Genomic DNA, 24,553 nt, shown 5'->3' with positions numbered 1-24,553 from the left:
TCCCATTAGCCTCAATATTGAGGCTGGGTGGGGAGCAGCGCTTAAGTGGCCAATAATTGATGCAAGAGGGGCAGGTTGCATGGCCTCACCCACCCCACATAAAATTGCAGATAGATCAGGGGGCGGGCTAAAAGGTGGCTGCCTGGGGAATTTTAGAGGCTCCCCCGCCTTCAAGCCTGCCAGTGGGGGACAGTAAAATTCTGCCCCAATAACTTTGCATTACTACTATTCTAGCAATGGACATATCAAATGGCACTTTTTAAAAAAGAGGGCATTGGGTTTTGTTGGGAACAGATCTGAAAGAGCTCAGATTGAAGCACTTTCCTACTTATCTCTACCTTGACTCTATTGTTATGACTGAAGCAGTTGGTACAGCTGAGTTATTTAAAAATCTCAGAGGGAAACTTTAAACAACTGTCATAATCTATAATTTTAAGTGTTATGTTTGAGATACGACTCTAAACTCAGGAATCAGACCACTAGTTTTTGAGGTTTTACATTAAACTAAATTAAACATTTTATTAATTTACACAGGTTAAAAATATATATACACATGGCTACAAATTGCTACTATCATAACTTTTAACAAATTCCCAAACTAATCTCCATTAAGGCAACAGCAACCCAAAGGCTTAACCAGACACCAGACAAAGCATTTTCACCTGACAAATTCAAAATGAGGTTCTTTTCACGTTGGCTGCTGTGGAGCCAGTTGGAGGCTTAAAGCTGCCTTTGGATCTCACATTGCCTCTGTCCTGCACACCCAAAATGGTTGTCTTGTTATACCTACCATTCCCATTGAATGCTACTACCCATCAAAGCACCCAGGCTAGCTGGCTTTAATCCAATTAAGACACACCCACAGACTAAACCTCTATTTTAAGAAAGAAATATTTTCCAAAATATTATATATATTAATAGTTTCATGACACTTCTTTCATCTTTTCTTGCGTATATAAGTAAATCTTGAAAGTGACACAATTCTTCAAAGAAAGTTTTTGAATTTAAGGCAAACCTAATTTGTTTATGTTATATTTTTTAGATGGATCTGAATCAAGTGGAGGAAGTCATTTACACATTAGAAAGGATTTATAATGAAACATATACCTGGGACATTCTTTTTAAGCTACCTAAGCTACTTGAAACCCTGAAGAATGAGGATTTTTTAAGCAAGGGGACAAGTGTGATGGCAGACACAATGATGGATCTAAAAAGGTAAAGATATATCTCCTATTATAGGACTTTAACAAAGAAATTAACTATTTGCTTGATCTTCAAAATCTTTTATGATTAATCTATAATTGATTATTGGTGAAAAAAGAGACATGCTATCAAAGTTTTTTGCCTTGCACTCATCAGGACAGATTCACAAGAATACCAAATCTCAAAGGGAACAACAATTTATACCACATGAGAAAGTGCTGATTGGTTGGCATCTGGACTCTGATTGGCTGAGCTGTTGCCATGGAAATTGCACCAAGGAACAGTTAACTGCCAAGCTTTTTAAATTCAAATCAGACAGGTCGACTCTGATTGGTCAGAGCATTGAGACAGCTACTCCCTGATTTATTCCCCATGGCAATGCCATGTCAATTTCATTCACCTAAGACTTTTGATTGTCTTTTGTTTGGAGAGCAAGAAAGAGACAACAATAGAATGTGGAAACTGGTCTTGGAAACTAATCAGAATCAGTGCAATGCGTGTAGAGTAAAAAGTTTGCATCAGAAGCACATGATGCTGATGCAATGATGCTGTAACATCACATGACTGAGTAACAGGGATCTGGAGGGAGGAGAAATTACAACTTCATGCAGAGTTACCAATATTAATATGGTATCTGTAAATGAAGGATAATGGTTTTGACACATTGCAGCCTCAAGCAGCTTACATTGGCAGAATAGACAAGTCCCAAAGAATCCTGTCTAGACCCAGACCACACAACAAAACAATGCAGACTGAGGCTAATAATGTACAGTAGCCTTAAACCCAACTTGTTTGAATTACATTCAAAGCTTTATGCAATGAATGCTTCCTGTGGTTTGAGGAACATCACATCATGCTATTACTGCCATGCCTGGCTGGCATATCTGACTATGAGGATTAGGTTGTAGAGGTTTAAATTTCCATATAGTGATGCTGTAGTTAAACCTCCTAAATGCTTAAGAAACATAAAGTCACCCTGCTCACGGCAGAAACAAATTCTTAAAGGCAGAGGTGGAGGGTGTGGAGACTCAGGTGAAGGTTTGGGCTAGGGAAGATGCAGTGATCAGAGATTATAGCTGATGAAAGCCTGAATGACAGGTGTCTTGCTGGAAGGATGGGTGTCAGCAGAAGGAAGTTAGTGCCCAGTAGGGGCTTAGGCTTAAAAGGCCTTGGGGTGAGAATGAGAGTGAAAGATGGTCAAGTGACCAGTGGAGTTTGGATCTTGGTGGGGTAAAAGGAAGCTGGGAATCCTGACAGTGGAGTTCAGTGGTTTCTGGATGAGTAACATCCTGGTGGAGGTAGAGTGATTGCTGTTACCAGTGGGCTTGGGCTTCTAGAGGGGATAAGCAATGACTGCTTGGTGTCCTTTGAGAGCAGGAATGCTGTGACTGGTGGTGTTTCAGAGTCCTAATCCAAATGAAAAGGTTGCAAGGGCTAGAAACAGTTCAAGGCCATGGCCGAAAATAAGATGCAATAGCCTACAAAGTCTTCCAGCTTTATAACATCCTTTATTATTAATTGACAACAGGACATTTATCCTTTTGCTATTTATACTGTACCTAAAAACCACCAAAGACCAATGACTTATGAATCTGGTAGGATTCTTGCCCAGATCAGTGCACTGATACTGTGCCTTGCAGCCCTTGGTACGTCGCTCTCTTTACCCCAACATAACCAACTACCACCCACCCAAAGAGACATTTTTTGTCAAAGCTTTTCATCTTGTACTCATCAGGACAATTCGCAAGAAAATACCAATGTCAGGGAAAAGAACATATTTATACTGTATGAGAAGAGAGTTCTTATTGGTCAGCAAGTGGACCCTGATTGGTAGAGGCTTTGCCATGGAGAATGCACCAGTAGATGGTGACTGACAGTTAACTGCTAAGCACTGTTAGAGTCAGAGTCCACTTGCCAACCAATCAGCACTCTCTTCTCATACATAAATATGTTGCTTCCACTGACATTGGTATTTTCTTGTGAATTGTCCTGATGAGTGCAAGGTGAAAAGCTTTGACAAAAAATGTCTTTTTCAGCAACACTAAAGCTTAAGCACTTAAGTTTGTTCCATACTTAGCTGCACTGCTGCCACGGAGTCATGGATACTTGAAGTGCTGAGAATGGCATGAAAATGCATCTTTTGAATCATCACCAAACAAAAAAGAACACATCTTCATTCTGTAAAAAAACAGACATATTTCAAGAATGATGACAAGGTCTTCTATACCCTGCACCACTGATAGGGCTTCTCATGGAGGGTCAGCTCAACAGAAAATTGTGGGTACATTGCCCATGATTTTTTTTTTTCATCCACTAATGTCAATGGATATGTAAGTGTGTTGAGTGCACTTTTAATTTTCTTAAAAGCCTCTTGGTGCTTGCACTTTGGTTTGGACATGAACTGAAACCCCAGTTGTATTATAGGCTTTGATAATTAAAACTTCCCTCATTTTCCCATCCTGCAGGCGCTGCAGGGTCTCTGTATCCAGGGATGGTTGGCCCATTAATACATGTGAGAGTGCAAAAATCAGTGATTGACTGTCATTCCTCCTTGACTAGTGTAAATTGTAGAAACTGGTTGGGTGTTAGCTTAATAGGTTTTGGAATCAAATGATATCAATTGCACTTACGATTTGTCAGTTATCTGAACTCAGAGTGAATTGCCTGTTACTTGCCAATCATCTATTTTAAGAAACCTTTGTATGCTAGACTCAAAGCTTTGCTGTTACTGTTGACATTTGACTGCCAGTGCCATTGGGTAATGAGATAATGTGATAAAAGACCTCACCGAATATTAGATTGGGTACATATAATTATGATGGGTCTCATTGAACATCATTTTCTTGTGGGTAAAGATTACAAAAATATAATGGGAAGAATTTTCTCCCCTTCGGAGGGGTTGGGTGGGAGCGGGCGTAGGCAGGCACGCAGCTGATCACTGCCCGCGATTGGCTGTGCGCCAATTGTGGGCAGTGATCAGCTGCCATTCGGCCCATCTTGTCCATGCCAGCCAGAGGACACCCAGGTGCCCTTTCTAATCCCACCTCCCTGCACCCGGCCCATAGCCCTGCAGCTAACAGCACTTAAGGTGCAGATCCAGGTACTTCTTAAAAGAGTTTATAGTTTCTGCCTCTACCACCAACTTGGGCAGCAAATTCCAGACACCCACTACCCTCTGCGTAAAAAAGTTCTTCCTCATGTCCCCCCTACACCTTCTGCCACTTATCTTGAATCTATGTCCCCTGGTTCTAGAATTCTCCACCAAGGGAAACAATTTTATCTTGTCCACTCTATCTATTCCCCTCATAATTTTGTACACCTCAATCAAGTCACCTCTCAGCCTTCTTTGTTCTAAGGAAAATAACCCCAACCTATCCAATCTCTCCTCGTAGCTACACTTTTCTAACCCTGTCAACATTCTTGTAAACCTCCTCTGCACTCTCTCCAGAGCTATTACATCCTTCCTGTAATGTGTTGACCAGAGCTGCACGCAGTATGGCAGTTGTGGCCTCACCAGTATTTTATACAATTCCAACATTATATCCTTACTTTTATATTCTACACCTCTGCCAATGAAGGCATTCCTTATGCCTTCTTTACAACCTTGTCTACTTGAACTGCTGCCTTCAGGGACCTGTGTACTTGTACACCAAAATCTCTCACTTCATCTACTCCTCTTGGTATATTCCCATTTATCGTGTAATCCCTGTAACTGTTTGACCTCCCTAAATGTATGACCGCACTATGTTAAAATCCATCTGCCACTTTACCACCCACTCCACCAACCCATCTATATTGTTTTGGAGATTATGGCTATCCTCTACACTATCCACTACTCGGCCAATCTTTGTGTCATCTGCAAATTTCCCATTCGTGCCCCCCACGTTCACGACCAAATCGTTAATATATAACACAAACAGCAAGGGTCCCAACACCGAGCCCTGTGGAACACCACTTGAGACAACTTTCCATGTCTATGAATTTTAATGAAAATCTTTATTTCATTTATAAATCATTCATGAAACCTCATCCTGCCCATGGATGAGGTTTCATAAAAAATGCGAAGGCCGCCTGGGCTCTTTGCCTGCCCACCAATCTTAAGATTGGACGGGCAGCTATGTTATGTGGTTTAATTAGCTTTTAAATGGCCTTAATAGGCCTTTGACAGTTCGGCGGGCGTGCAGCCGACTCTGGTGCGTGCCCGCCGAACTGAAAATCGGAATGATGCGCGGTGACGTCGGGACGCAAGCCCGACGTCACTGCGCATCATTTTACACATCGGTGAGCAGGCCCCACTCGTCTAGCCAAGGATTCTGGCCAATGTTATCCTTCTCGTATATTAATATGTGCACGCTGTTTGTTTCATGGTTGGCCTTTGAGCAGGTTGGGCCTATATTCATTGGGGTTTAGAAGAATGAGAGGTGGTCCTATTAAAACATAAAAGATTCTGAGGGGGCTTGAGATGCTGAAACAATTTTCCTCTCATGGGGAACCTAGAACTAGGGGACACAGTTTCAAAATGAAAGGTCTCCCATTTAAGATAGAGATAAGGAGGAGTTCCTTTTCTCAGAGGGTCGTTATTGTTTTAAATTCTCTTCCCCAGCAAGCAGTGAGGCTAGGTTTTTGAATGTATTTAGGGCTGAGTTAGACAGATTTTGATCCACAAGGGAGCCAAGGGTATGAGAGGGGTTGGTGCAGGCAGGAAAGTAGAATTAAAGTCATAGTCAGATCAGCCATGATCTCATTGAATGGTAAAGCAGGCTCGAGGGGCCAAATGGTCTGCTCCTGCTCTTAACTGTTATCCTCTTATGTTCTTAAAATGTCTGTTATTGCCTCAGGTATGAAGGAGGAAGTTAAGCTAATTGGTGCAGAACACTTGAAATTGTATCATTGATTTATGTGGCCTGTAAGCTTGCAGGGAACTAAATATTGAGTGTATTTGTTATTTCTGCTCATCAATGTAGACAACAGCATTATTAATTCATATAGCAAATAGGCCAAGTGATTTAAAGTTAAAGCGATCACTCATGCTGGATAGAGTTCCATGGGCTCTGGCAGACCTTCAGTACCTCATCTAAATGTAATTCAATTTGGTGTGCATCCTTAAGCAATGATTACTACCTGCCAATTTAATTATATTTGCAATTGGCCTGAGCCCAGTCTGTCGCTCAGCGTAGGCCACTAAATAGTGATTTTAAATGCAACTGTAGCATAGAATAGGGATTTAACTAAGGAACTTCCCTACTTTGTTTTGTCTGGCACCAGAGAACACTGGAATCAATTCCCTGCCAAGAATATTCCTCAAAGTGCAGCAGATGTGACCTTATAATCTTTACCTTAATTTGTCAGCAAGGAACTGTTTAGCTTTTAACACCTAGTATATGTCTAAGTTACTGCTGCCAATTTTAGCTTGCCAAGCTATTTTACCTCAGCTAATATTGATTTTATTAGTAGTTAATACACAAATAAATGGGTCTTTTTTTAGAATGGCAGGCGGTGACTAGTTGAGTACTGCAGGGATCAGTGCAATCAGCTATTCACAATGTATATCAATGATTTGGATGAGGGAAGCAAATGTAATATTTCCAAGTTTGCTGATGACACAAAACTAACTGGGAATGTGGGTGGTGAGGAGAATGTTAAGAGGCTTCAAGGCGATTTAGACAAGTTGAATGAGTGGGCAAATATATGACAGATGCAGTATAATGTGGATTAGTGTGAAGTTATCCACTTTGGTAGGAAAAACAGATGGCAGAGTATTATTTAAATGGTGATAGATTGGGAAATGTTGATGTACGAAGGGACCTGGATGTCTTTGTACACCAATCGCTGAAACCAAGCAGTTAAGGAGGCAAATGGTATGTTGGCTTTCATTGCAAGAGGACTTGAGTACAGGAGCAAGAATGTCTTACTGCAGCTATATAAGGCCTTGGTGAGACCACACCTGCAGTATTGTGTGCAGTTTTGGTCTCCTAACCCAGGCAAGGATATACTTGCATAGAGGGAGTGCTGCAAAGGTTCACCAGGTTGATTCCTGGGATGGCAGGATTGTCATATGAGGAGTTATTGGGCTGACCAGGCCTGTATTCACTGGAGTTTAGGAGAATGAGAGGGGATCTCATTGAAACATATAAAATTCTGACAGGGCTGGACAGACTGGATGTAAGGATGATGTTTCCTCTGGCTGGGGGGGTCTAGAACAAAGGGTCACAATCTCAGGATATGGGGTAGACCATTTAGGACTGAGAAGAGGAGAAACTTCTTCACTCAGAGGGTGATGAACCTATGGAATTCTCTACCATAGAAGGCTGTGGAGGCCAAGTCACTGAATATATTTAAGAAGGAAATAGATTTCTAGACTCTAAAGGGGACAGAGCGGGACTATGATGCTGAGATAGAGAATTAGCAATGATCATATTGAATAGCGGAGCAGACTTGAAGGGCCGAATGATCTACTGCTGCTTCTATTTTTCTATGTTTCTCTGATCCACACAAGCTACTGAGCGAATTAATTCGTTGTTTCTTGCCAACTACAAAATAAGTCAGACAAAAAAGTCATGAGCTAACAATTATTTATTAATCTTAAAATCATACTAGTACTTTAACTTAAAAAACAAATATTTAGTGGATAGGGTTAATTGACAAAATAAATAACAGAGGTTACAAAGGCAGTTCAGTGATATCACAGTAATTCAGCATTAACTGCTTTTTGTTTAGCCCTGATTACCTACAGCTCAGTTACTTATCTAGCTATGCCAAGCCACTTTGTTTACTCCTGAGTTTCTTAGATATTTACGTCCAAAGAAGGGATGTAAAGCAGGGGGAGCCGATCAGTCACCTGTTACACACCCTGCATGATTTTCCTTTTGATTGACTTTAATTCTGGGAAAGAAACACAGGATGGAAAATACACTCAAGAGTGAGAGGGGCTCAAGGCTACCCCAAGGGAAAACCTGATGTGGGAACATTTGGCTTGGTGAGTATGAAAAGAGGTAGAAGCAGTACAGGCAGCTGAATGGGTAGTCTTAGTGACAAAGAAGTCAATGAGCCCTCCTGCACTAGTTGTTGGGCTTGAGTTCAAAGGGTCAGCGGTCTTTTGACAATCTTTTTACTGTTATTATGCCTCTTCTTTAAAATACTTCTGTTTTACCAACACCAGCACCTGTTTCTGTGCAAGACGTTCTCCCTCCTTTGCTGCATCAGTCCCTGCAATAAGTGACTCCTCATCCTCAATGATTTCAATCTTCTCTCCTAAATTCACTGCACGCCTGAGATATAGGGAGACAGTTGGTAGTGCAGAAAAGATGGTGAAGGATAGCTTTTCTCTCCATTTGATCTGGCAATAGTGAATATTTTTGGCGGAGGACACTTAGGCTGGTTAACACTTTTGGTCCAGCCAGATCTGGTGATGGATGGCCAAATGAATTGTGCGCCAAAGACCTTTAAGTCTGTCTCCCTTCTATTTGAGGGAGTGAAGATGGAGACCATATTAGGGGAACCAAGATGGCAGAGAGTAAAGGTTTTGCCAACTAGAACTAGAGTGTCAAAGGTGAAGATGGCAGATCAATAGGTGCGGAAGTATAGCGTTGAATGGAGGGTCAAAGTTGGGAGTTTATAGTTGCAATTGTAAGTGCTATGGGGAATATTAAAGAAGGAAGTGGGTTTGGACGGTGGCAGAGGAATGTGATTCCTGATACAATGAAGTGGTTAGAGATGGTCTCGTCAGTGATTGAACCCATGGGAGAAAGACCACCAGCAATAGGAAGGTTGAGGAAGCGGCTATGAATATGTGTAGGAGTGGGACAGGATTTGGGAGGACAGGCGTGCAGTGAATTCAGGGAAAAGATTGAAATCATTGAGGATGAGGAATCACTTTTTGCAGAGACTGATGCAGGAAAGGAGGGAGAATGTCTTGCGGAGAAACTGGTGCTGGTGTTGGTAAAACAGAAGTATTTTAAAGGAGAAGCATAATAACAGTAAAAAGGTTGCCAAAAGAGCGGTGGCCAATTAGGGATTAAAATAGGAGCCTATTGGTGGAAGCAAAAGACATTGCTGAGCTCCAAATGAGTACTTTGCATTGGTGTCTACTACTGAAGAAGACTTTCCCAAAGTTCTGTAAATGAGGAGATGAAACACTGGATGCAATAAAAATAAAAAAGTGGGTACTAGAGAAGTTGGCAGTACTCAAAGTTGATATGCATGGGCTCCTGAAGTTGTTGGAGAGTCAGCATGGATTTATTAAGGGAAAATCATGTTTGATGAACTTAATTGAGTTTTTGATGAGGTAATGGAGAGGGTGGATGATGGCAGTGTGATTGATGTTTACAGAATCAGAATCACAAGATCACAGTGCAGAAGAGGCCCTTTGGCCCATCGAGTCTGCACCGACATGTGAGAAACACCTGACCTACCTACCTAATCCCATTTACCAGCACTTGGCCCATAGCCTTGAATGTTATGACGTGCCAAGTGCTAATCCACGTACTTTTTAAAGGATGTGAGGCAACCTGCCTTCACCACCCTCCCAGGCAGCGCATTCCAGACCATCACCACCCTCTGGGTGAAAAGGTTTTTCCTCAGATCCCCCCCTAAAACTCCTTCCCATCACCTTGAACTTATGTCCCCTCATGACAAACCCTTCAACTAAGGGGAACAGCTGCTCCCTATGTTGTTTATATGGACTTTTAAAAGGCATTTGATAAAGTACCATATATTGGGTTTATTAGCAAAATTGAAGCTCATGAGATAAAAGGAGAAGTGGCAGCATGAATATAAAATTGGTTAACAGATAAAAACAGAGTTGTTGTGAATGGCTGTTATTCAGGCAGGAGGGAGGTTTGGATTCAGTACTAGGACTACTGCTGTTTCTGATATACATTAGTGACTTAGACTTGTGGATACATGGCAGAATTTCAAAATTTGCAGATAACAGGAAACTTGGAGGTCTAGTAAATGGTGAGGAAAATAGAAACAGACTTCAAGAAGGCATAGACAGGCTCATGGAATGGGTGGACACGTGGCAGATGAAATTCAAAGCAGAAAAGTGTGAGGCGATGCATCATGGTAGGATGCATGAGGATAGATAACTCAAGCTAAATAGTACAATTATGAAGGGAGTGCAACACCAGAGAGAGGGGGTGTAGGTGCACATTCTTTGAAGGTGGCAGGACAGGTTACCAAAGCAGTTAATGAAGTATATGGGATACAAAAGATGGGAAGTTATGCTAAATCTATTTAAAACATGAGTTGAAGTTTGGGCTAAATTTTTGGGTCTGCCAGCAGCGGGAACAGAAGCAATTGGGGCTGGAAAATTCTGGCACCGGCCACGTTGTTGATTTTCTGACACTGGCGCTGGCCATTTTCACCAGGGCAGGGGAGGGTGGCCCCATGAACCTGCCCAATCCATAAGAAAGCCAATTAAAATACTTAAAGAAATTGTTAAGAGCTTGTTAAGGGGAATTTTGAGATTTTCCTGTGGGTACATGGGCTGTCTGGGAAGTCCAGCTGAACGGAGGTAGACGGACAGTAGAAGGCCAGGCATGGCTGTCCTAGGGAATTAGCTAGGTTTCATAAAAGGCTGAATGGTGCAGAGGGTGACTTGGCCATTAGGAAACAGATGCCATTGCTGCAGCACAGGTGATGGGGAGAGTAGGCAGTAAGCACTCAGGCAGTGCTGGGGATTATTACTCTCCTGGCATTGCAGGAGCATAAGAGCAGGGGGCAAGGCTGTCAAGCACAATTTTATTTATTTATTATTCTTTAACGTGATGTAGGCACCATTTATTGCCCATCCCTAATTGCCCTTGAGAAGGTGGTAGTGAGCTGCCTTCTTGAACCGCTGCAGTTCATATGGTGTAGGTATACCCACAGTGCTGTTTGGAAGGGAGTTCCAGAATTTTGACCCAGTGACAGCGAAGGAATGGCAATATGGTTCCAAGTCAGGATAGTGTGTAGTTTGGAGGGGAACTTGCAGATGGTGGTGTTCCCATGCAGCTGCTGTCCTTGCCCTTCTAGGTGGTAGAGGTCGCAGGTTTGGAAGGTGCTGTTGAAGGAGCCTTGGTGAGTTGCTTTGTGAATTGGGGGCCACCTGAGCATAAGGAAGGCAGCAACTGGCAATGGGGGCATATCTCTCAGATTTTCTGCCCAGTGGCAATGTGGAGCAATATCCTTCGCAGGAATTGTGGAGCTGAGGGCATCAGGAAGGCAGGGAAGAGGGACGAGGAGCAGGAAGGACAGAGAGGCCATACATTCAGTACTGGATCTACCACTGAGGTCGGATGTACCTGGGGATAACCGAGAACCAGTGCTGCAGGAGACAGGACTCTCCAGGCAGATGGTCTCAGAGATCTGTACCCTTGTTGTTGAAGACCTCACACCTTGCAAGATATGGAAAGTGGTCCACATTTTGAAATTGTTTGCGATCCCAGCTATTTCTATCAACCCCTCCTGCATGGGTGTGATAACTTAAAGATTGGGGATCCCTCCACCCAATTGGGTCCTTTCTTGGGCGTTATGTGCTGACTTCTTTTGAGAGGACAACAGAGACTGTGATAAGGCACTGCTGTCCTCTGCAAACAATAGCTGCTCCTATTTATTGGGAGCTATATATATCAGTGCTGAATGGTCCTCAGCAGTGCTATGATTCTGATTCATTCTGAGGAATCAGTAAGTACCCTGGGAAAACACTCTTCCCATGGTCCCTGAGGCTCCTTGCTGGTGTGTTTGCTGGAGGATGAATACCCAAAGGCTTGTCCTGAGTCTTGGGGCTAGTACTCACCTTGCCAGAGAGTATCAAGTCATTGAACCTCTTCCTAGACTGGATCCAAAATCTTTGACCACACTTCTTCCCTTGACTGTGCAGCAATGTCAATCCCACCTGCTTTGGATGAGTGGCCTCCTCTGCCATCCTCTGGGAAGAGGACGTCCCTTCTCTCCCTCAAAGTCTCCAGCATTACCTCTAGGTCTATATCAGAGAATTGAGGGCTGCCCTGCCCTGGGTTCCAGGCCTCTGACTCTGCTGAGACATTGTGGAATTCACGTCTTCTGTGTCCTGCCGTAACAGCACTCAAACGGCAGCCATAGTTACGGCTGCCATAGCCAGTTTAACTCGGACATGCACTTGAGTGGTCCCGCCTCCATTCCTGCAGCCACTTGGCTGCCAAATCCATGTCCATAGCAATTAAAAGGGTGTCCCCATGGAACTCAGGGCTGATTATGTTGCTCCCTGGGGGGAATGTTTGTGGCCCAGAAATGGCCCCAACTTCCGTTTCCCACCCCTGCAGTGAAAATCCAGCCCATTGTGTCCATATCCGGGCACCGCCCTTCAGTAAAGATCTGAAGGCTTTGGAGAGGATATAGAAGAGATTCAGTAGAGGGTTCCAGGGATAAGGGATTATTTGATACCTTTGCAGTATTCAGCTTCCTGAGGCAGCTCTCTGCCTTCAGGGAGCTTTCTGTGAGTGCTCCTCCATGCCCGCGCTGACTTCAGCACTCACACTCCTCCTCTCCCCAACACAAGCAGCATTGATCATTCCATCCTTGGATGAGGTTTCCTGCAAAATGCAAAGGTCACCTGGCCGATTCGCCCGCCCGCCAACCGTAACATTGACGGGCAGCGAAAAATCCCAGTTAATTGCACCATTAATGGGCCCAACAACCCTCTTAATTGTCAGTGGGCACACTTCCGAGTTTAGTGCGTGGCCGCTGACCGAAATATCACGCGAGTGCGCAATGATGTCAGGACACAAACCTGACATTATCGTGCGCTATTTTACGCTTGAGTGTGTCGGGTGCACGCCTGTATGCCGAGCGAAAAATTCTGCCCTTGATGATAAGGGCTACATTCACCACAGTGTCAGTTTGTGTAGGATGGATGGTGAAAAGTATGGGCAGAATTTTGCCGTCTACGAGCAGGGGGCGGGGCCCACTCGCCGATGTGTAAAATGACACGGGATGACTTTGGGCGGAAACCCCGACGTCATCCCGCCCCATTTAAATTTTCAGGAAGGCAGGGGCACAGCAAAATCAGCTGCGGCCCGCCGACCTGTCAATGGCCAATTGAGGCCATTGACAGGATCATTTATACAATTAAAGGACCTGCCCGTCCAATCTTAAGGTTGGCAGGCAGACCAGGAGCCCCCACGGTAAACAGATAAAACATGAAACCTCATCCACCAGCAAGATGAGATCTCATGTAGGGTTTTAAAATTTTTAATAAAGTTATTATGTTAATTATGAACATGTCCCATCTCATCACATGAGGGGGACATGTTAGGGAAATTTTTTTCAATTTTTAATATTTTTAAAAGTGTAAGCGATCTCCCTGAGGCAGCACTTAGCCTCAGGGAGATGTGCGCTCTTTCGTGCGCATACGTAAAAGAGCGCACTCTCGCTTTTGGTGAATCCCCCCGCCCACACAGGGAGCGCATAGCCTTTCCCACTGGACGTCACGCTGGGCGGGCCTTAATTGGCCCGTCCACATAAAATGCCAGCGGTCCCGCTTCTCCGGCAGGGATCGTCTCCCCGCCCGCCGGAGATTGGGTTGGGCCCGCCCGTCCGACAGGCGGAAAATTCTGCCTGATAAATGGGACATGGGAGAAGGGTAGATTCAGCTAGAGGAAAGATGAGCCGAGTGTTAGTCAAAGCCAGATGTCAAAACACCAACAATAACATCACAACTTTTGAGAGTGATAGAAAGGCCTACTTTTCTTGTTTTGCTAGTTATACATTTTTTGGAACTAGTTCTGTGACATGCACCACTCCCTTTTGTCACATGGCTTAGTGTGAGTTTCAGATACTTCTCATCTTCCCTTCATTGGAATGTCAGAAGAAAGAAACCAGGTAAATGCCAATCATCTTCACAGCATTGGCACAAAGTTCTCGAGTCTATGTGAAATTCAAATTTGTGTGGGCTCAACATAAAATTTTAATGCATCACAATGTAAATGAAATTCATAGTTCTACATATCTATATGGATTTGCAATCTGTTCTCTTAGTTCCTTTGAAGTAAATCTTACTGTTTATGATGGTCTGATCTAGTCAAGTGTACATTGATAATTTAAGCCTCACAACCAGAGTGAAGAACAATGAGGTATGGCAGAAATAAATAACTTGCAATGAATTAAAAATCAAAATGCCCCCAAAAAATTAAGAAAACATCTGAGCTCAAAATAACAAAAACACAAAAACTGAAAATGCTGAGTCATAAACCTAAGGGGATATTCCAGAAATCAACGCAAACAAGGCATTCACTGAATTTAGACATTTGAGATTGCAGGACTGATTAATTGTCACTGACAGGAAGTTTGAAGTCTGCTTTTAATATCAATGTCAATCAACCTGGTAAAATGATATTTTTGTGCCTGAAGTCTTTATCGGGAGACAGATTTTCTTCTTCTGTAAGATTTTATAAAAGAAGTGACATTTGCTGTAGAAATGCAAACCATGTTTTTATCTCTTTAGACATTATGTAGAAATGCTTAAAATAAATGAATTAGTGCCACTAACATTTTGAAAATTGAAATAAATGGGATTGTGTCTCTTTTAAAATAGCAGGCCAAGGAATTTAGTAATAAAAGGGTTGATTTTAATCCTGGGCAGTTTCAGGTGATGGGGTGCGAAGCGAGTACGAGATGCACTCACTGACCTAAGTTTCAGGCCCAGGGTATTTTAATCCCCAGGTTTTATGAAATGACTAGAAAGTGGCAATTAGCTGGTGGGTGAGTGAAGTTGTTCAGGTACTCTGAGGCCATCACTGACACAACAATAATAACAGCAGCTTTTGTTTCTAGAGCACCTTTGGAGAGGTGAAGCAGGTTAGAGATGGGGTGGTAGTTTGCAAGGACAATGGGGTCAAGTGTTGGTTTTTAGAGGAGATGGGTGATGACAGCAGATTTGAAGGAGACAGGGAAACTACCTGATGAGAGAGAACTATTAACAATATTGGCTAACATGAGGATTAGGAAGGGATGTTGGGAGGCCATTGATTTACAGAGAATAGGATGGAGGTGGTGGACAAGATGAACTTGGGAGAGAAACTAGAGGAAAATGCAGGCTCTGGGTTTGTGAGGGAGGTGGTGAAACTTTAGAGGAAATCTTCCCCTGTGGACTAGTGGAAGGTGGCAGGCAGCTGATCTCAATCTTAATGACAAAGAATTCCACCAGCTCCTTACATGTTGTTGAAAGTGAGGGTGGAGTAGACAGGGAGAGGAGTTTAAGGAGATGGTTTGCTGTAGAGAAAATAAACCAGGAATTCCAGGCTGATCCTGGAATAGTAAGCAGTTTTAAAAGATGAGGGCAGGATCCGGTAGTGCTTCAGGTGGTCAGGTAGATTTGGCGGTGATTTGCTAAACTGGTTGTCCATCATATCTGTTCAAGTCTGCTACCCTTGAATTTAAGAGGGTGAAGATGAGGGCCATGCCAGGGAAATGGCAGGGTGAGAGGGAATAATCATTTTACTGGGGACTGGGCCATCAAAGGTGATGGTGCAGTTGAACAAATCAGTCGTTGCAAAAATGTTACACTGAACTAAGGTCTAATGGCAAGACAGTTGGAATTTTGAAAGTTCAGTTGTAAGTGGATTGGAGAATAGCTTTGCCAGATGTGGACTCATAAGTAAGTAGGGTTTGGATGTGGAGAGGGAATATGGGTAAAGAGTGATACAAGGGAGTGAACAGACCTAGCCTTAACTGTGATTGGAATGTCAGAGATTGTGACACCACTGGAATGACAAGTTCAAAAAGACTGCCATGAATATGAGCTGGGGAGTTTATAAGGAGGAAGAAATTAAGGGAGATAAGAGGGCAATGTACCCGGAGGAGAGAGAGTATGATGAATTGAAATGAAGGTTGAAATCAACAAGGATGAGAAGTCATTCAGTGCAGAGCCTGAGGGAGGAAAGAAGTAAAAATAATTTTGTGGGCAAAAAAAAAAGCTTTTTTGTTGTAATTGCATGGATTATAGAGAACGAGGATTTTAAATGAGAAGTGCAAGGGGTGGAATAAGGTTAGGTGCTCAAAGGAGGAGGAATTGCCAGAGGAGTAGGGGGTTAAACCCAGGGGTATTGGGGAGACTCACTGGAAAGCACATGAATTGGAGAGTTTTGCTGGAGCGAATGGGGTGAGCCCATTTTAGGGAAAGCAGTGATTTTACTCATGGGCAAGAGAAGCGATTCTGCTCCTTCTGTACCCATAAAAGAAAGTTTTAGGTGTACATTGGAGGAACATTTTTTTTATCTGCAGACCTAGAACTGACCTTCTCCTGCTTTGTCGGATGGCCGCAGAGGTTTTCCTGTTCAAGCCCCACTTAAAATGTAATAAAATCTGCATTGATGTAAGAATATCCTGATACACATAGGGCAGAATTTTACGGCAGTGGGATTTTACGTTCCCGCTGAAGTCAATGGGGTTTATAATAGCTCGCTGCATTTTACGGCCCTGTCCCCGCCGAAACGGAATCCTGCACGTTAAAATCCAAAATAGTTGAGTTGCGAGCAGCCAAGTAACCAGTTCATTTTTATCTCCCACTTACACAAATTTCTCTGGACTGGTATGGGTTAAAATTGATCCCAGCACGTTTTGATGATACTATCTGAAGGAACCCAATTTTCAGGCAATTTCTTTCAAGGCTTGACAGAGATCACAGAATGAATATGGTTAATTTTTTGAATATTTACTGCTGATGGGGGCATTCACCTGCTTGTCTTTTCATGATCTTTCAGCATGTGCCAGTTCTTTGTCATTGGCACATACTCGAGGATTACATACCAATGGCATTCCTTTAAATGAAGTAAACAAAGAACTTGCGCAATAAATCTTCTTGTGCAATAAATCCATTCAAATTGAGAAATATTTTACTTCAAGCACCCTTGAATTTGGTTTGTTTGCAGTATGTGAATGCTTTTTCTGACACTAAGGGTGGAATAGTCCCAGATTCGCACTAAGTCTGGTAGCAGGCGTGAGAAAAGATGCTTTACCCACTGGCCGGAATGGTGGATTTTCACGCTGTATCGTCCCCTTCCCATCTCATTAATTATGCAACTATAGCAAACACCCTGCCTCACTGACGGGTAGCCTCCGACTTGCCCTCCGCGCCATTACCTCGCTACTTCCTCATGCACAGCGCCATATTTAAACTGCAGCCACGTGCACACTTCTCAATGCTTGCAGTCCAGGCCTGCTCTGGTGAGACATGGCCCCAAAAGCCAAGAAGACTGCAGCCCCCCGATTCAGTGACGCATCCCTGGGATGCCTTCTGGACGCCGTGGAAGCCCTCTGCGATGTCCTGTACCACTGCTTTGGCCACAGGAGGCCCATCGTTCCAGCTTGGGAGGCAGTGGCAGAGGTGGCCAGTGACAATGCTGCACACAAGAGGTCAGCCATCCAGTGAAAAAAACAGATGAATGATTTCATCCATGCTGTCAGAGTAAGGCAACCATCTCTAAATTCACACACTCACAAGGCCATCACACATTCACTGGCATCTCACTCACTGCCAGCTCAAAGGACATCACCACTCACTCTCTCACACACATCCTCCATCTGGCTTCATCTGCCTCCTCACTCCTCACCATCTTGAGGCCACTTTAACAGGTCAACATGTGCCCCTACAGACACGCTGGGATACCCCACTTCCCCAGTGCAGACCTCACCCTTCAGCCTCTTCCCTTGCCTGAGGCCACTTCTCCTCCTTCACCAAGCCAGCCCTGGCCATTGAAAAGCCTTACGGCTGGTCTGGTAGGTAGAGACCTGCCTGTGAGCCCCCCTAAATGTGATGTGGTGCTGTCTGCAAAGCCTGGTGCTGATGACCACGAGTCCTGCCCAAAGCAAGGTAGGCAAATAAACCTCAAAGTCCTGAGCTAAGAGCAGCTTGCCAGGTGCATGGTGCTTATGTACACATGAAACATGTTGGCTTGCAATCACGCCAATGTGCCTGGATGATCCAGCATTGGGCGATGATACTAGTGAGCAGGGCTTATAATGAGATGCTAAAGTATTGAAATTAGATTCCCGATGTGCAGTGGTGGGAAATGTGGTGGAGGGGACGATCGCAAATTGGTTTCACGACGGCGAAAATCCGATTTTTGGCCTTCTCGCCATATTGTCTGGTCATGCCCACCATGAAGTCCGCTGCCAGCGGGACCGGACGATTCTGCCCTATGCAAGTGAAAAGCACAAGTCGTGTAAGTCGGTCTGGGTGGTTTGAACAAGCCTCTATTTTAAATGCTAAATCCTGTGGGGATATAGAGAGTGTGAATGTGAGGACTTCCATTTCTATTATGCTTCACGTTCATATCCAGCTTAAGGCAACTCTGAATTGTTAGTTTGCTTGTGTACACACAATCCTGCCAGTGGCAGTAGCATGCATTCTGTGGCAATTAATACATTTAGATGTCCAGTTTAATGAACCAGAACTGTAAGAAAAACTCAAGAAAATGGTGCATCACGGCCAGCTAATTTTCTTTTATTTTCTCTATCAAATTCAGGTTTTATGAAATTTGCTGGAAGGAAATCACAGCCAGCTGCCATTCATTGATTGGTATCTGGTAAAATCAATAAAAAAAAACCTAGAAAAACCTATTTATAAAACAAAAGCAGAGAAATCTAGAAATATACAGCACATGTAGTAATTGTAAGTTAAACTATTTCTTACTGTTATGTGGATCACGTGATGGTATAGACCACCAGCTCTAAGCACGGGGAATATTGGGGGCGGGGCTTTTTAGCCTTGGTCTTGGAAGAAACATGCAGCCTCATCTGGAGTCTGTAAATAAAGTTTACAGTTTCTGACAAGAAACCCCTCCTGCACTCCAAGCTTATGACAATTGGCGATGAGTATAAATAGCACTGATGCAGCACTGTGAGTATTTCAATTTTTAAGGGAAGAAAAGGAAAGAAATATACTCGCCACTGCTGGCTCTGGCAGAATTGACCCATACGACTCATCCATTGAGGGCTGGAGTCAATACATTGAGCGACTAGGTTTTTACTTTGTTTGTAGCTAATGAAATAATGGTGGAAGAGAAACAGAAGGCAATTCTCCTTGGTATCTGTGGGAGCAAAACTTATAATGTAATCCGTAGCTTGGCGGCTCTGAACGCACCAAATTCCAGAACCATCACAGAGATAGTCAACCTCGTCAAAGGACATTTTCAGCCTAAACCCTCAGTGATCATGCAAAGATTCAAGTTTAACTCTCGAGGAAGGGCCCCTGGTGAGCCGATCGCAGTGTACATCATGAAGTTAAAGCAGTTAACGGAGCACCGTGACTTTGGTGATACTTTAAATGACATATTGCTAGATCGTTTGTTTTGCAGCATAAATGACAATGCCATTCAGCGCTGTTTGCTTGAGATAGATCTGAAGTTCACCATGGAGACAGCGCTAGCAATGGAGAGTGCTGACAGGGACATGCAGGCTTTGCAGAGTGTGCAACATGGCATCATTCTGCAGTTAGGGTGAGAACCTGCTGTCGGGCGTGGTGTGAATCAGGGAGGCTACTGGGAAGTGGGACATGGTCCCTACTGCTAGGAAAATGAAAAGAAATACTGGAAGCAGCTCACCAGTAACCCAGAAGTTAAAGTGTTACCATTGTGTGGGAAATCATGCATCCAAAGTCTGCAGATTTAGAGAGGCAGGATGCCACTACTGTCATAGAAAAGGGCAAAATCTTTTCAGAACCTCTTCCAGCTTTGCCACATGCTCTGCTTCTGTGGATCCTGTGATTCGGACATCATCCAGATACACCATAATTCTGGGGAGTCCTTGTAATAAGTTTTCCATGGTTCTTTGGAAAGTCGCACAGGCGGAAGACACACAGAAGGGTAGGCGTATATGGTGGTACAGGCCCTTGTGTGTGTTTATGGTGACATAACTTCTTGTTATGGGGAGCAAGAGTCATTATCCCTGTGCAAGGAAGAGAATCATTATTGGAAGAAATCCATAGTGCGCATCCTGATATTTTGAAAATGAATGTTTTAACTGCCAGTTTAATTTGAATGGAGGAAGACCTGCAGTAAGAGATAGTAGACTTAGCAACCAACATGAATTATAGCTGAGCTTTTTAGAAGACAGCTGATAAATGAGGCTTCTCACAGGAGGCCATACCGAGTACACGTGGCATAAAGGCCAAGAATGAGTTTCTTTGACTGATCTGGAGAAGTGCTTCAGGAGGCCAAACTTTTCTTGGCAGGCTTTTGCAGACCAGGAGTATAGTGGGAATTGTGACATTAGGTTCCTGACTGCATATTGCTACAAAGGACTCTGCTGGCATTGGCTGGATGTCCTTTCCATCCATTTATTTGAGCAGTTTTAAATTCTAATCACTCTAATCCTGGTACTTTCAGGGCACATAAGTATCTTGGGTGATATTAACTGCCCACCCGCCTGGTGTCCACTAGCGTCAAACCTCAGGGAGTTTGCAGTAAATGAAGGTATCGCCTCTCCTGCTGTCTATCGGGGGTCACGTGATGTTCTGGGAGGCTCCAACCAATGAGCCCTAAGCGCGGGCAATCCAGGGGTGGGGCTTCCTGACGAGAGTTCTGATCGAGCGCGTAGTATAGCACCTGAAAAGCTCTCTGTAATTAAGTTTACCTGTTTCTTGTTAAAACCTGGCCACTCTATCGAGTCATTATATTTGGTGATGAGGGTAACATAGCTCTGACATTGCACCTCGCCTTGCTACTGTGAGTATATTGAATCTTGAAAAAAAGAAAAGACTACTCACCAGTCATGGCATTCTTCAGCAGAATCGATCCTTATGATGCAACTATGGAAGTCTGGAGCCAGCACGTAGAGCGCCTCAGATTTTATTTCATAGCAAATGAAATTATCACGGAGGAAATGCAGAAAGCCATCCTTTTGGGTGTATGTGGCAGAAAGACAAACAATCTCATTCGCAACCTGATGGACCCGAACACATCCAATTCTAAGCCCTAAAATAAATTAGTGGACCTCGTGAAAACACACTTCCAGCCAAAGCCATCCATAAGAATGCAGCGTTTTTAATTTAATTGCAGAGTTAGGGCCTTGGGAGAGTCCATTGCAAACTGTGTAACGAACCTTAAGCAGCTAACAGAACACTGCGACTTTAGGGGCACATTAAGCGGTATGCTGCAGGACCAATTAGTTTGTGGTGTTCAGGACAACGCCATACAGCGCCGTTTACTCACAGAGGTTGACATCAACTTTAAATGCATCCTAGAAACCTCCCTCACCATGGAAAGTGCCGCGAGACCCTCACAGGCTTTGCATCATGTACAACATGGCGCTGTTCTTCATGTGGGGCAGGAACCTATCGCTGAGCGTGGAGTGAAAACCAGACCCACAGCATTGAAGCAAGATGCAATGTCGCTGTGAGAAACATGAAAAGGCCGAGTAGAAACACTTCAGCAGCAACTCCAAGATTAAGTTGTTATAGATGTGGAGGTGAGCACGGACTGGACATCTGTAAATTCAAGGAGGCAGAATGCCATTACTGCCATAAGAAAGGTCATGTAGCAAGGCAATACAGGGCAAAGTTGAACTAGCCAGTAAAGCAGCAAACCAACATGATTGAATTTAAAAATACAGCAGAACCTGAAGACGCTGACACTGACATTTACCAAACCTATCATTGTCATAATCCAAGTTAATGAGAAGCCACTATTAATGGAGGTGGATACAGGTGCCTCAACTACAGTGGTGGGGACAGCATATTTTCAACTACCTTATGGTAGCCAGCTAATAAACCTGGAGCGGACAACTGCTATAATAAAGCCATACACTAAAGAAGCTATTCAGGTAAATGGCATTGCCACAGTACTGCTATCTTATAGGCAACAGACAGCCCAGCTGCTTGTGATGATAGTGAAAGAAGGAGGACCCAGGCCAGGATTTTTGCTGAGTGGGCGGGCGCGCGCCTGACCTGTTCGAGTGTAAAATGACGCGCAATGATGTCGAGTGAGCCTCCCGATGTCATCGCCCCCTTGTGCCATATTTCGGTCAGCGGGAGCGCGCGGGAGTTGACAGTGCACCCGTTGACAATTAAAAGGCCTATTAAGGCCATTAACAATCTAATTGATTTAAACTTCTCGCTGCCCGTCCAACCTAACGGTTGGCCTTTGCATTTTTTGCAAAACCTCATCGACGGGTGGGATGAGGTTTTGATCTGTCATTTAAAAAAAATCATCCCAGTTTCTAACACATCACTGTTCATGTTACAGAGTCACATGAGGGGACATGTTCTTTTTAAACCTTAAAATTCTTTATTTTTTATTTTCAAAACTTTGTTTCCTTGAGGCAGCTTTCTGTAATAAAGTTTCACTGTTTCTTGTTAAAAGCTGTCCACTCCATTGAGTCATTATGTTTGATGATGTGGGTAACATAGCGAAGTTCGCGCTTGTCCTCCGCCCCTCCCACCACCCCCCACACAGGCAGCGCTGAGCGCTGCAGCACGCTGGGAAGGCCTTAATTGGCCTGCCAGCATGAAATCGCAGTCCGGCCCCGATTCTGGCCTCATCGACTTCTCACCCTCCCCCCTGCCAAGCCTGCCTGACGAGGGCAAAATTCTGCCCAAAGACTTTGTTTTGCAAGGATGGTCAAATTCGCCTGTATCTGAAGATTTACGACTATTCCAAGGCAGAAACACAGAGTTAAGCTGTCATGATGGAATTTTGTTGTGGGGATCAAGAGTTGACGTCCCATCATAAGGTAGAGAACCACTCTTCACAGTGCGCGTCCTGGCATATCAAAGATGAAAATGCTTGCGCGAATCTATGTCTGGTAGGTAGGCATTGACAGTGACATTGAAAGCATGGTCAAGCACTGTCTCCATTGTCAGCAACAACAAAAGTTGCCTGTTTCGGCTCTCCTGCATCCATGGGTGTGGCCTGGTTGACCCTGGGTTAGACTACATATTGATTTTGTAGGACTATTCTTACGTATCATGTTTTTGTTGGTTGTAGATGCACATTCTAAATAGATGGATGTATATGAAGTCAAATCGCCAACATCGTGCACAACTATCGAGAAGTTGTGTCACTGTTTTAGCATACATGGCCTACCTGAAATCGTCATTTCTGATAACGGTACAGCCTTTACCAGCACAGAGTTTCAGAAATTCATGAATCTGAATGGAATCAGACATATTAAAACAGCCCCTTACCATCCCTTGTCGAATGGTTTAGCCAAGTGAGCTATACAAACTTTCAAGCTGAAAAGATTATCAGAAGGGACTCTAGAATCTTGACTTTCCCACTTTCTTCTCAGTTATTATACAATGCCACATTTGACTACGGGTTCAACACCATTTGAATTATTGATGAAACACCACCTACGTACACAGTTATGCCCGGTATTTCCAAATTTAGATGGGAAGGTAGAGTGGAATCGGAGTAATCAAAAATTGAACAACATTCACTGTAGGTGACACAGTATTTGTGCAAAATTTCTGAAGTGGAACTTGTTGAGTATCTGGAACCATTATCTCAGAGACTGCTGCTTCAGGAAACATTTAAAGTTAAGTTTATTTTCATCTGGGAAAATATGAGGTTATGCACTTTGGCAGGAGGAGTAGAGGAGCTGAATATTATTTAAATGGAGAAAGACTGCAGAAAGCTGCAGCACAGAGGGATTTGGATTTGGGGAGGTCCTCATGCATGAATCACAAAAAGCTAGGATACAAATTCAGCAGGTAATAGAAAATGAAAATGGAATGTTGAACTTTATTTCAAAGGTCAAGTACAAGTGGAAGATAGAATCATTTGTAAACGCATAGATTATATTTGTACTAGAGAGACATTTTAACAACCAGCTATTCTGCCTGTGATTAACATCAAACCATCAATTCCTAAGGTGACAGATCAACCTTGAATAGACATGCCTGATGTCTCTGTAGAGTTGCCAAACCCAGAACTGTCATTTTCAAATGATGTGTCTTGTGCTGCAGTTCCAGATGCTGCCGACCCTGTTGAGGAACCTCAAGTGGTAGAGCTATGCCACTCTAGCCATTTAAGGAGAGCACCTCAGGGGCTTGATCTTTCACACCTGAAGTTGTATATATGTATATGTTGTTGGACCTTCAAATGTTTCCTTGTAAACTGAAATTGTAAAAAATTAAGGGGTGGGGAAATGCAGTAACTGAAGGTATAGCCTCTCCTGCTGTCTATCAGGGGTCACTTGATGTTCTGGGAGGCTCCGACCAATGAGCCCTAAACGTGGGCATTCTAGGGGCTTCCAGACGAGAGTCCTGATTGAACTCGCAGCACCTGAAAAGCTCTCTGTAATAAAGTTTAGCTGTTTCTTGTTGAAACCTGCCCGCTCCATCAAGTCATTACAGAGTTCAAATTGAGACCAGAGGAGAAAATGAGGACAA

The 24,553-nt window shown here is 43.6% G+C and overlaps 1 protein-coding gene across 1 annotated transcript in view; it reads left to right on the top strand.

Moving 5' to 3' along the window:
- LOC144674147 (ATP-binding cassette sub-family A member 13-like) overlaps positions 1 to 24,553 on the top strand; it is a 76,998-nt gene that overhangs the window by 28,478 nt on the left and 23,967 nt on the right. Inside the window, exon 6 of the mRNA XM_078535639.1 lies at positions 1,043 to 1,215. Within this exon, the coding sequence (XP_078391765.1) occupies positions 1,043 to 1,215 (173 nt within the window). The remainder of the gene's footprint in view (positions 1 to 1,042; positions 1,216 to 24,553) is intronic.

Source organism: Cetorhinus maximus, chromosome 3, assembly GCF_964194155.1.
Source record: "Cetorhinus maximus chromosome 3, sCetMax3.hap1.1, whole genome shotgun sequence".
Classification (NCBI taxonomy): Eukaryota; Metazoa; Chordata; class Chondrichthyes; order Lamniformes; family Cetorhinidae; genus Cetorhinus; species Cetorhinus maximus.
The sequence above is the reverse complement of the archived record's forward strand: the minus strand, read 5'-3'. Positions and strand labels throughout refer to the sequence as shown.